General features: G+C 35.4%; 1 protein-coding gene across 3 annotated transcripts in view; it reads right to left on the bottom strand.

Moving 5' to 3' along the window:
- Positions 1–666: 666 nt before the first annotated feature.
- LOC127717926 (acetylcholine receptor subunit alpha-like) overlaps positions 667–13,295 on the bottom strand; it is a 52,889-nt gene continuing 40,260 nt past the window's right edge. The window contains exons 1-2 of one of the 3 annotated variants that reach the window (XM_052223800.1): positions 4,932–5,453; positions 667–1,097 (exon numbers count right to left, since the gene is read on the bottom strand). In XM_052223800.1, the coding sequence (XP_052079760.1) occupies positions 667–1,097; positions 4,932–5,427 (927 nt within the window). In that variant the 5' untranslated portion in view covers positions 5,428–5,453. Of the gene's footprint in view, positions 1,098–4,931; positions 5,454–13,295 lie in introns of those variants that run through there. The other 2 variants (XM_052223798.1, XM_052223799.1) reach the window with 2 other exon arrangements.

The raw sequence follows: 13,295 nt of genomic DNA, 5'->3' as shown, positions 1-13,295 counted from the left end.
TTTGATCGGCATTGGGTTTTTAGTGTTCTTATGTTGTGCAGTTTCACAACTGTATCAGGTTAAGGGAATGATTGGGCGCCGTAAACATGTTAAAAACGTGTTTCGTTTGTTGTGTTATGTATTCATCAGGCTGCTGGTTTTCTCGATTTAAAAAAATGTGTACATTTTGTAATGTCGGGGCCTATTATAGCTTGTTATGTGGTATGTTACTATAGTTACTGACATCTACGTCATTTGGTATCTGGTGTATGAGGGTGGTAAAGGGTTATTTTCGTGCAACGTGTTTTGCCATTTTTTTTTCACGTGCAGCCGTGAAAAGGTTCGTTATTCACCGTGTTTCGTGAAATCGGTAAAAAGATCAACGTGCAAGAAATTTTTAAGTGTTCGTTCATCGTGAAATGGCAATTTTATTTCGCGTTCTTCCGTGCAGATACTCCCCCTTTACGCCCCTCGTGTATAGTTGTCTCATTGGAAATCATACAATATCTCCTTATTTTATATTGGTATAAACAGGAAGAAAATATTTCAACATTGTTGTTGTCAAAATTTATACTTTCAGACAAAACAACTGATATAATGCAGCAGTGTTTGATTTTTAAAATTACTTCAAACATACATCTGCTAAACGAATTGTTATTGATGAAGAAACGTCTCAAAGCAGTCTGATCAGCTCTCATCTTGTCCGTAAACACAATATCCAATAAGCAATGTTGTCATCATTATTGTTGTTATGACAATAACAAAAACCATATAGACAGTGAAGAAGAAGTCATCCCAAATTCCGCTTATTTCGCTCCATGCAAGCTCCTGTTTATCATCTTGTTTCATTTTGTACGCCTCGTTCTCTATTACATCGATGATGCTTACGGTTTTTGATTTCAAGAAATTGACCTCTGTTGATATTTTATCTTTTTTTCTGCAGCAGAAACATACGGAGATACGGAGAAACTTACGGAGAAACTTTTGAAAACAGGAAGTTGTCGACAACAGCCATTTTGGTACAGGGTCGTTTGACACATTATGGTGACATCTTAGAATAAACAGAGTAATCGGAATAGAAAGAATACCAGCTATCAGCACCATTAAATTGTATAGACCTGAAAATAAACACTAACATCTATAATCTCATATTGTCATGTATATTACGTTCTTGACACATTCGGCACGCCTCGGCAGATGTACGGTAGCGGATTTGTCAGAGTTTTGCCGATTGGTTCTTGATCATTTTTTTTATAGTAGATTGAAATGACCTGTCGTCAATAAGACAGAAATCAATGGTACTTTTTTCATATTTTTCAAAAGGTCAACTGTCTAATCCAAAAAAATATAGCAAAGGCAAAACTTAGCAGATTGTTAACACCATAAAACAAACTAAAAGTTTCTGGGAATAAAAAAATCATGTACAGAGATTAAATCATACGATGAAAATATTGTGTTTTTCTTATAAAATGTCTGAAAACGTCAGAAACTCATTTCACAATAATCTTATGAGAAATAATACTCATAAGTCATGAACATTTCAGTATATCTTATGATCAAGTTTTTGTCGTTTTTTGTCAATAGAATCCATGAGGGGTAATATCATATTGAAAAGACAGATCAAAGGTCGCTGTGTTATATCACTTTTTTGGAAAATTTTGAACTCGATTTCCAAATAATTTTAAACAACAATCATTATATTTGTGCATTTGTAAGCTTTTTACTCCGGCAAACAGATGCACAAATTTCATAAAATTTGAAACGGGGATAGGCATGTAATAAAATTCATGTTTATATTTTGTACCGTTTACATTGTTTCCGGGAAATTAATCCGCATGTTAATTACTTCATTAATTGTGATACTACACATGGTCGAGCACAAGTTATACATGTACATGTAAATATTATAAAATTGTGTGCATGGGCCAAAATCAGCAAGGAGAAGTAACACAAAGAGAACAAGAAAATCAAGATGACACTTTTGTAACGGTAGGCATGTGCCAGAAATTATCGATAATATTTGGAGACAATTGTTGACCCATGTGATTAAATGATGAATCAGACTACAGAGGACTGTCGTGCACTGTAACCGTGGTTATATGCTTTTGTTATCTGCTATATAACTTATTTATCATGTATATCAATTTAGATATGTATATGAAGTAGATTTGTACAGCACCAGCCGATACGAGTCATTAAGTTCTTTTGCAGAAATGGTGAAGACAAAGGTAACACCCAGAAAGATATTCCAAGTTGAACGTGCTTAACGTTATAACAGCTCCAAGGCAGCTGTAAGATTAGAGTACTGAGGTATAGCAGTACACAGGTAGAGAAGAACATATGCAGATAGTGCCACGATAAAGCAGAGTAAATGCCAGGTTGTACATAGGAAAACAGTGCATAGGTAAAGCAGAGCATAGATCAGATAGTGCCTCAATATGGCTGATAGTACACAGGGAACCAGTGCAAAGCTAGAGCAGAGCATAGGTCCGATAGTGCTTTGGTAGAGAAGAGAATATGTCGGGTTGAACACAGGAATATTTTTATAGGTAAAGCATAGCATATGTCAGATAGTGCCTCGGTAGAGCAAATAATATGTCAGATAGTGCACAGGAAAACAGCGCATAGGTAAAGCAGAGCAAATGTCAGATGGGCTCAGATGCGCAATTCATTTCAGGTAGGCGGTGATGGTAGTCTTTACCTCAATTTCCTCTGCTTACATCGTAAACTTGGATATGTATGAGGGCTCGTTTCGGAGCTGAGACATTTTCACATATATGGCTAAATTTTCTGGGTACAAAGTGAGATTTGTTTTTTTCATAATTTAGCACGCCTCGAATAAGTCTTTTGTGATGTGACTCCTCGAGGTAATAAATCCCTTTTTTCACACAAAAAGTTCTTTCATAATTTAGTTCTTTGGATACATTTAATAACTCCATAGTTTTTACACCTTTATTCTATGGTCCTCTGCTCAAATGTTTAAGCTCAGTCATTTGTTAGAAATTGAATCACGTCCAATATCATTACACAGAGATTTTTTTGTTAACGCATAACTTTTGTGTTCCTCTATTTGAGGCGCATTAGGGATATCGAACCAGATAGTGACTCGGTAGAACAAAGAGTATATCAGATAGTACAAAGGGAAACAGTGCAAAGGTAAAGCAGAGCAAAGGTCAGATGGTGCGACAGTAGAGCAGAGAATATGTCAGATAGTGCCTCGGGAGAGCAGAGAATATGTCAGATAGTGCGCAGGGAAACAGTGCCGAGTTTAAGCAGAGAATATGTAAACAGAGCATATGTCAGAGAGTGCACAGGGAAATAGTGCATAGGTAAAGCAGAGCAAAGGTCAGGTACTAGTAGTGCCTCGGTAGAGCAGAAAATATGTTAAATAGTGGACAGGGAAACAGTGCAAAGGTAAAACAGAGCATAGGCCAGATAGTTCCTCGGTAGAGCTAATAATACGTCATATATTGTACATGGAAATAGTGCAGAGTTTAAGCAGAGAATATGTAAACAGAGCATATGTCAGATAGTGCCTCGGTAGAGTAAAAAATATGTCAGATAGTGCACAGGGAAACAGTGCAAAGTTTAAGCAGAGAATATGTAAACAGAGCATACATCAGATAGTGCCTCGATAGAGTATAGAATATGGCAGATAGTGCACAGGGAAACAGTGCATAGGTCAAGTAGAGCATAGGTCAGATAGCGCATAGGTAAAGCAGAGCATAGGCCAGATAGCGCATAGGTAAAGCAGAGCATAGGACAGATAGCGCATAGGTAAAGCAGAGAATAGGACAGAAAGCACATAGGTAAAGCAGAGCATAGGACAGATAGTACATAGGTAAAGCAGAGCATAGTACAGATAGCGCATAGGTAAAGCAGAGCATAGGTCAGATAGCGCATAGGTAAAGCAGAGCATAGGACATATAGTACATAGGTAAAGCAGAGCATAGGTCAGATAGCGCAACGGTAAAGCAGAGGATAGGACAGATAGCGCATAGGTAAAGCAGAGCATAGGACAGATAGTACATAGGTAAAGCAGAGCAGAGTTTAAGCAGATCATATGTCAGATATTCGAACGGTGAGCAGAGAATATGGCAGATAATGCACAGGAAAACAGTGCAAAGGTAAAGCAGTGCATAGGTCAGACAATGGAAAGGTTAGATAGTGCATAGGTTGCTGCACCAAGTATACGGACTGTGCAAAGTCAGGGGTACTTTCCACATATTGTTGTTAGAGGCCTACTTTACAAGATCACGATAGAAATTCAACAAACGGTGCATCTCTCAATAACCAGGGGCAAATTCTGGTACCAATCCCTATTGTGACTACAGTGAGCCGGAACGTCACAACAACCAGGGACCTACACGGTTTCAAGTTGATGTGACCACAATTCATTGTAAACTACCTAATACCACACCATAACCTGATAACGGACGCGACGACGTGCGAACGGCTTAACGGACGGAAATTACACAAATCAGAAAACAAAATGCTCCCTTTTACCGGAATTGTAGGTGGGGCATAGAAATGTATCTGATGCATCATAACGCACCACAGTTTGTTTAGACGACATATAGTAGTGACGTATCCTTTCTTAACAAATGGATCGATACGGAGTTTTGATATCAACTTGATAATGTGTAATTATATAGGATGGAGAACAGAAATAGGGAATGTGTCAAAGAGACAACAACCTGACCAAAAAGCAAAAAAACAGTCTAAGGCCACCAATGGGTTTTCAACGCAGCGAGAAAATCCCGCACCCGGAGGCAGTTTTATATACATGAATGGTTTGCAAAATGTAAAAAAGAAATGCCATCTAATTACGAGCTTTTGACTTAAATAGAGAATTATACCTTATTAAAGATATATATTGTCATCCTGTTTAACATGAAATAAAGTAAAAAGAACACCTACCGTTTTATATGGGCATAGTAAAATCAACTTACTGAGAACAGATACATGTACCGACGTTGTTGGCATATTATCTGCAACTAAAGTTAGGTATACGGCGTAGGCCAGCATTACAGTCAAACAATATCCAATCTTTCCGGAATCAACTCCTACCTTGAAAACAAAACTAGTCAGAATAGCCAATCCAATCACTGGTAATATAATGTTCATTACCATAAAACCAGGTCGACGAACAAATTTAAATTGTAGTTTAGCCATATCGAAAGGAATTTGATCACCTCTATACTCAGTGTAGACGGAAGTTTCGTACCCAGCATACACCCATTCCCCGTTCTCACTGAAGAAATCCATAATAACTGGGTTGTTATCAAACAAAATAGTGACTTCGTTATTTGAGTAAGACCAACTAGATATTACAATAGAACAGGTCTGTGCATCAAAAGGATAATATGTGATGTCACTTTCACAATGTGTTGTTATCATCCTCATCTGCGCCCAATGGACTATGCCTTCCATCAAAATTCTCATCATATTGACATCGTCGTCTATAATACCAAGGTCTCCAACTCTGTAAAGAACACATTATCAAAATCTTAAAAGTTGATTCGACCAAAATTAAAAGCACCGTATACAGATTGACACAATTATCATAAACACTTATATTGTTCAAACGTTGTGTTCTTCATGTATCGGTCAACAATCAGGAGCACGTAGTTCAATAGTGGTTATTGTTGCATGGCTACCGTCAGTCATGTTTGGTTTTCATTTATGTTATAACGCTTATACATGTATCATCAAGTATTGTTCCATCTTGTATTGGTTTACATTTTTTCTTTATATTCAAGCCACCCCCTCCCCCTCCATATTCAGTTTTTGTTTGTTTGTCTTAGTTTTTTCTTTTCTTTATTTTTTGCCCAATATTTTCTTTCTTGTAAACCCAACCTAGACTCTCATGTATTAATGCACACAGAACCAGAATAATATATATGCAATATTCGTATCTTTTTTGTATTTCGTTTATTGTTCTGTACATAAACCAGGCTTAAATTTTTTTTCTCGTTTTAGTGTTACATCTGTCATTTAGGGGCGTTTTAGAGCTTGGTGTGTGGTATGGGTTTTGCACATTGAATTAAAGGCCGTAAGGTGACTTAATAGTTACTAACTTCTACGTCATTTGGTCTCTGGTTAAAAGTTGTCTCATTGGCGATTAAACTACATCTTTTTATTTTTAGGTTGTAGGAATATACAAAGTTTAATTTTACGCGATTTACAAAAAATCTAGTCTTGTCGAGCTTCTCGCCTGTTAGTATCGTGTTCTTATCCATTTAATGCGTTCCTGCAATGTGCGAATATTGTTTTTATCCTACAATTTAACATTTCAGCTTAAACATGAGAAGAAAATAACGTCAATATATTATGTCCTAGCTGAACGTATATATTTTCAATTCCAACCGTTGAATTTAATTTTGAATAATTACATTATATGTACAATGTATGTCTCATAATAATATGCTCTTTTGATTGGCTGACAACAATCGCGAGGCGACATTCATTACTGCACGTGCTTCTAATGACAACAATCGCGAGGCGACATTCATTACTGCACGTGCTTTTAATGACAACAATCGCGAGGCGACATTCATTACTGCACGTGCTTCTAATGATAACAATCGCGAGGCGACATTCATTACTGCACGTGCTTCTAATGACAACAATCGCGAGGCGACATTCATTACTGCACGTGCTTCTAATGACAACAATCGCGAGGCGACATTCATTACTGCACGTGCTTCTAATGACAACAATCGCGAGGCGACATCCATTACTGCACGTGCTTCTAATGACAACAATCGCGAGGCGAAATCCATTACTGCACGTGCTTCTAATGACAACAATCGCGAGGCGACATTCATTACTGCACGTGCTTCTAATGACAACACCATCAATAATGCATAGGAAAACATACGGAAAGCTTGATATAACTCGTAATAATTTAATTAAGGATTAGCCATACTGTAGTACTGAAGCAGAAGAGTTTACGTCGTCAATTGGCGATTTGGCATTTGCAAATGCAGTTTTGCCTGCGCAGCGCAGCATTACAAAAAAAAAATACGTTAGAGCTTAAGATAAATGAAAAAAGTTTGAAATGAAATAAAATTCCGTGAAACTTCATAAATGTCAGGGTTAAACATAACGTTATACAAACGAAAACAGTTAAACTGAAGGTTATTACGTTACTATTATGATTCAAATGTGTGTAATATCTCATTTAAACGGTGTTTTTAAAGTAGTTGTTGTATTATATCGATCATATTGTAGTATTCGAACATTTGTTGATTCAAGCAATTACATGCAGGCGTTTGCATATTAAAGTTTGAAGACACATTTACTCACGAGTTCGCTATAAATAATGTTGGCCGCCATGTGTACGCAGATGTACTGAAGATGTAGGGTATTGAATTATATGTAGGGTCAGAATCCCATGCTAATCTTTCTTCGTTCCAATGCTGTAATAAGAAATACAATGTGACAGGAGAAGATACAATTAGATTTATTGTATTTATCATCACAATGAACAACGTCATAGATAAAAATTAAAATTCCGTGAAAGGGACGTCATTTTTTGTATGGATTCCATGCAGCTTCTATGTTGTAATTTGTTGATCCAAAGTTTCTCAATTGTATCACCGCACATTTCCTCAAGAGCAACTATTTTGTAATCATTCGTTGAATTAAAATGTACAAGGTATTGTACACAACTTACCAAGTATACAAGACAACAAACCAAGTATTTAAAACAACAAACCAAGTATTCATGACAACACACCAAGTATTTGAAACAACTTACCAAGTATACAAGACAACAAACCACGTATTTGAAACAACTTACCAAGTATACAAGACAACAAACCAAGTATTTGAAACAACTTACCAAGTATTTCAACAATTATGTAAGACAACCTATCAAATATTTATGTAGGACAACTCTACAAGTATCTAAGACAACTTACCAATTGAAAATATCCAGTTATTGCCATTGTTTGATCTTTTATTCTCTGAAAAGGGAATAAAAATTTTAAAGTCATATAACACCTGAGTTCATCCTCGGTTTTTTGTGTTGTTCGTTTTGCACAGTCTTTAGAGTTATGCATTGTTTTATTATGATTGTTTGTTGTCCTTTCGTCCATTTCATTTTTTTGCCAAGGCTTTGTATGCATTGTTTTATTATGATTGTTTGTTGTCCTTTCGTCCATTTCATTTTTTTGCCAAGGCTTTGTATGCATTGTTTTATTATGATTGTTTGTTGTCCTTTCGTCCATTTCATTTGTTTGCTTTTTTATTTGATTCCTTGGTTTTCACTTTTTATTAATGAATCTGTTTGTTTTCTATTAAAAAAATCCTTTATACATAACTCTTCACTTCAATTTTGTTAAAAGAGAGGCGAAAGATACCAAAGGGATATTCAAACTCATAAGTCGAAAATAAACTGACAACGCCATGGCAATAATAGAAAAAGACGTAAAGACGAACAACAGTACACAAACCACAACATAGAAATCTGAAGACTTCGCAACATTAACCCCACAAAAAACCGGGGGTGATCTCTGGTGCTTTTGAAGGTTAAACTCTGGCTTAAGACTCTCGGTGGATGTATAATTTTCCGAAGCATTCAGTGGAATCTTACAAGCATCATTAATTAAATATTACTACTACATTTCATTGTATCTACGATATTTAATCTACACAAAATGGGGAATCTTTGCGAATTGTCTTTCATATCCGTTCTTTCAAGACTGGAACAATTGGGTATGGTTTTGACATTTTACCTATTATGTCTGTTTATAAAAAAGAAGATGTGGTATGATTGCCAATGAGACAACTCTCCACAAGAGTCAGAAATAACAATGTAAAAAAATTCAAACGAGAAAACTAGCGGCCTAATTTACGTACAAAAATGAATGAAAAACAAATAGGTAACACATAAAAAAAACGACAACCAATGAATTACAGGCTCCTGACTTGGGACAGGCACATACATACAGAATGTGGCGGGGTTAAACATGTTAGCGGGATCCCAACCCTCCCCCTAACCTGGGACAGTGGTGTAACAGTACAATATAAAAATCAGTTGAAAAAGGCTTAACTCATCAGATGGATAAAAATACAAATACTTCAAATACAAGTGGTTTCTTTTGTTCACACATTGTTGTCATTCTAATGGAATTTTATGCAACTGTCATACAGGTGATAGGTTCAGCTAGCTATGAAGCCAGGTTTATGACAGTTATTTTCCATTCGTTTGATGTTTTGAGCTTTTGATTTTGCTTTTTGATAAAGGACTTTCCGATTTGAATTTTCTTTGGAGTTCTGTATTTTTGTTATTTTACTTTTAATGATACGAAATCGTAAATTGTGAGTATAAAAATGAAATATTTTTTTCAATTAGAATACAGTATTGCATTCAGCAGTAATATTTTTCATAAATAAAGAGTGACACATGAGCGTCGCATTTTTTCCGCAAAAAGAATCAATTACCTTGTGTACACATGTAGTTACATAGTTAAATTGAAGAAGAGTTCGCGAATAACAATTAAAAATAAGCGAAAGAACGACACATGCTAAATGACGATATAAGAGTGCACAAATTTGCTTGGCATAAAGCTAAATTTGGACAACCTCCAACCCCCTTCCCTCACCAAAAAAAGCATCGTCTCGTACTCACTAAAATTAAACAAACACATTTTTTTCTCCTTTGAATTGGTATAAATTTTATATCCTACTTTGCGGTGAGGGCTGAAAATATGAGAAGTAATATGTTATTATTGTATTTCATTTTTAGCCGTGTTGCGACGAAATAGTGAAAGCAATTCGTCAAAAGTTCGGAAATACTTACCAGAGAGTTAAGAGCTGTCGGAGTGAATGACAATCCTAATTCAACTGATGAGTTTGGTCGACTTAACACTTGGTAACTGTTGGTTGTATATATTAATGTCCTTAAATCATTTTCTAGAGAGTACGAGTAGGTGTGGACTGATGGCACATCTAAAACATATAACAGTATAGTAAGAGAAGGCATGGACTGATGGCACATCAAAAACATATAACAATATAGAGAGAAAAGACATGGACTGTTGACCCATCTAAAACATATAACAATATAGTAAGAAAAGGCATGGACTGCTGGCACATTTAAAATATATAACGATATAGTAAGATAACACATGCATTGTTGGGAAATCTAAGACATATATGATTATAAGATAACATAAGAATACTAGAAGCCATGCAATATTGACTCATCTAAACCATATTTGATACACAAAAATATTACTCTTAGCTGAACAACACATATGATTACATGTTTGCTCCATCATAAATTAAGGATTGAGTGTGCTCCCCGCCACTTTAAATCCGTCAATAGTATGAAGATCACGAGTTACAATTTATGACTACAATCAATAAAGACACATCGTAACAACATCTGATACAAATATTTTTAAAATAACACTTTTAGATATTTGGTTGATATTTTGGCTCTCAATAAAGACGACTTCAGTATGTACACTAAAGAGATTTTTCCTGCTGAACTGACTTTAAATAAAGTTAATACTAACAATGAATACTGACCTTTCCTGGATCTTGATATCTTTATCTCTAACGGGTAGCTTAATACCAAAATTTACGATAAAAGAGATGATTTTTTATTTCCTGTTGTTAATTATCCATTTTGAGATGGTAACGTTCCCTTGTCACCATCTTATGGTATTTATATATCTCAACTTGTTCGATTCGCTCGTATATGTAACAACGTATTTGATTTTAACGAATGAAAAGTCTGTATTACGGAAAAATTGTTACACAAGGGTTTTCGATATCACAAACTAGTCAAAACATTTACTAAATGTTATCATCGGTTCAAGGACATCCTTCGTAAATATAAATCAACATGCAGACATCTTACGCGTTCAGGTATTTCACATCCTACCTTTTTTGGCAATATTCTATACAAAGCACAAACGTGTCGTCATTCACCTCAAAAGCTTACCAAACCTTTAAACAGACTCATTCAGAAATGATATAGTTACAATACTGTTGTCAAGTCATTAAAGATGGCATATTTTGGAATTAATACTGATTCACTCATACACTGTGTCTAAACTACCCCGGCGAAAAATGTTTGGACTCGATAGTATCTAATGTCCGGTACGGTGACGGATAATCAACAGACAGAGAAAAGGTAGAATTTCTGTTTATTTATTTGTTATTTAATGACATTGAAGAATAAACATACACATATAACTATTTTCGATTGTGTGATGTAATATTTTCTACAACCGTTCTAGATTAATGGAGAAATAAGTAAAAAGGCACACGAAAATGGTGAATTGAGTGAACATTGCTACGAATTTGTTTAATTTCTCTTTAAATTGTGCACATTGTACGGAAAGAAAAGTACGGAAAGAAAGATATTAACACAGAGATTGCATGGCTAGTCACTATGAGCACCTCAATATTTGCATTTCTATGCATGGAACGAAATAAATGGGTCATGTCAAAATGGAAGGACCCTGTTTCGTCAATGTTGTTTATTACACAAGGACCCTGTTTTGTCTCAGTATAGGACCCGGTTTTGTTTTGTTTTGAAACCACAAATTTATGAAAAGCTACGTTAGCACGGATCTGGACATTGCCCATCGGAAGAAATTAAATATTTGAGTCAAAAAGATGTTATAAAGATGTTATTGCAATACAAACATGTGTTAAAATATATTTCAAACGGGAACTTTTCGTAATAGGGAGTAGACATTTTTGAATGCTATACGTATACCTTATTGATCTTTTCTTCGAACTAAGTTTAAATGGAAATAAATACTTTATATCATGTACCTACATTAATTCCTTATGATAGAAAAAAGAAGATGTGGTATGATTGCCAATGAGACAGCTCGTCACAAGAGATCAAATGACACAGAAATTAACAACTATAGGTCGCCGTACGGCCTTCAACAATGAATAAAGCTCATACAACATAGTCAGCAATAAAGGCCCCCAAATGACAAGTGTAAAACAATTCAAACGAGGAAACTAACGGCCTAATTTATGTACAAAAAAATGAACGAAAAACAAATATGTAACACAGCAACAAACGACAACCACTGAAATACAGGCTCCTGGCTTGGGACAGGTAAATATATACAGAATGGGGCGGGGTTAAACATCTTAGCGGGATCCCAACCCTCCCCCTAACCTAGGAAATTGGTGTAACAGTACAACATAAGAACGAACTAATAAAATCAGTTGAAAAAGGCTTAAGTCATCAGATGGATACAGATAGAAATACATCTCAAAAATGTTTGTTTGTTTTCTATACTACTGTAATGATGTAAAAATAAGAAGATGTGGAATGATTGTGTTACCATATCAATTATCAAAAGAGTAAGGATAGTATGCTTTACTACACTATACGCTATGTTTACAAAATATTTACTCATTCGTTCATCCATTGACGGACAGTGAGAGAAAAAGCTCCGTTTTGAAGGCCGTACTTTGACCTATAATGGTTTACTTTTACAAATTGTGACTTGGATGGAGAGTTGTCTCATTGGCACTCATACCACATCTTCTTATATCTATTAGAACGTTTTGGATATCTCAATCAAAATGGTTGCCTTTCGAACGTGTATTTTATGTCCGCTTCGAAATACACAAGTTCTAAACTTCCCCATTAGAAACAAAATAATTCTATCATGCCATGCTCTACGCTCATTTTAACATAGGTAGACATTTTATTTGTCAATATTTTATACCTGGCTAACGCTTGGTTTAAAAATTTTAACAAATATAAAGCCTTCCTATGTTAAAATGAGCATTGAGCATGGCATGAAAGAATTATTTCTTTTTATAAATAAAAGTTGGTTTGCAACATTATAACGTCCAATATCTTCGTCTTCGTCTTCGTAGAACAACCTAATAGGCAATTTAGCCCGTGAAAAATGACAATGAGACAACTTTCCATCAGAGACCAAATGACGTATAAGTTAACAAATATAGAACACCGTATGGCATCCAACAATGAGAAACGTCCATACGGCATAGCAAGCTAAAAAAGGCCCCGAAATGAAAACTGTAAAAAAAAAACTAATGTGGAAACTAACGACCTAGATTTATGTACAAAATAAAAAACGAAAAACAAATACATGTATGATATATAGCAACAAAAGACAACAACCGATTTACAGGCTCCTTTGGTACTGGTACATACAGAATGGCGAGGTTGAACGTGTAAGCCCCCCCCCCCCCCCACGCTCCCCCTCCAAAAAAAAAGTGGTATAACAGCACAACATATGACCAAACTATAAAATTCAGTGAGTTGAAAAAGGCTTAACTCATTTGATTAC

This window comes from Mytilus californianus, unplaced genomic scaffold, assembly GCF_021869535.1.
Source record: "Mytilus californianus isolate M0D057914Y unplaced genomic scaffold, xbMytCali1.0.p SCAF_10, whole genome shotgun sequence".
In the NCBI taxonomy this organism is placed as follows: Eukaryota; Metazoa; Mollusca; class Bivalvia; order Mytilida; family Mytilidae; genus Mytilus; species Mytilus californianus.
The sequence above is the reverse complement of the archived record's forward strand: the minus strand, read 5'-3'. Positions and strand labels throughout refer to the sequence as shown.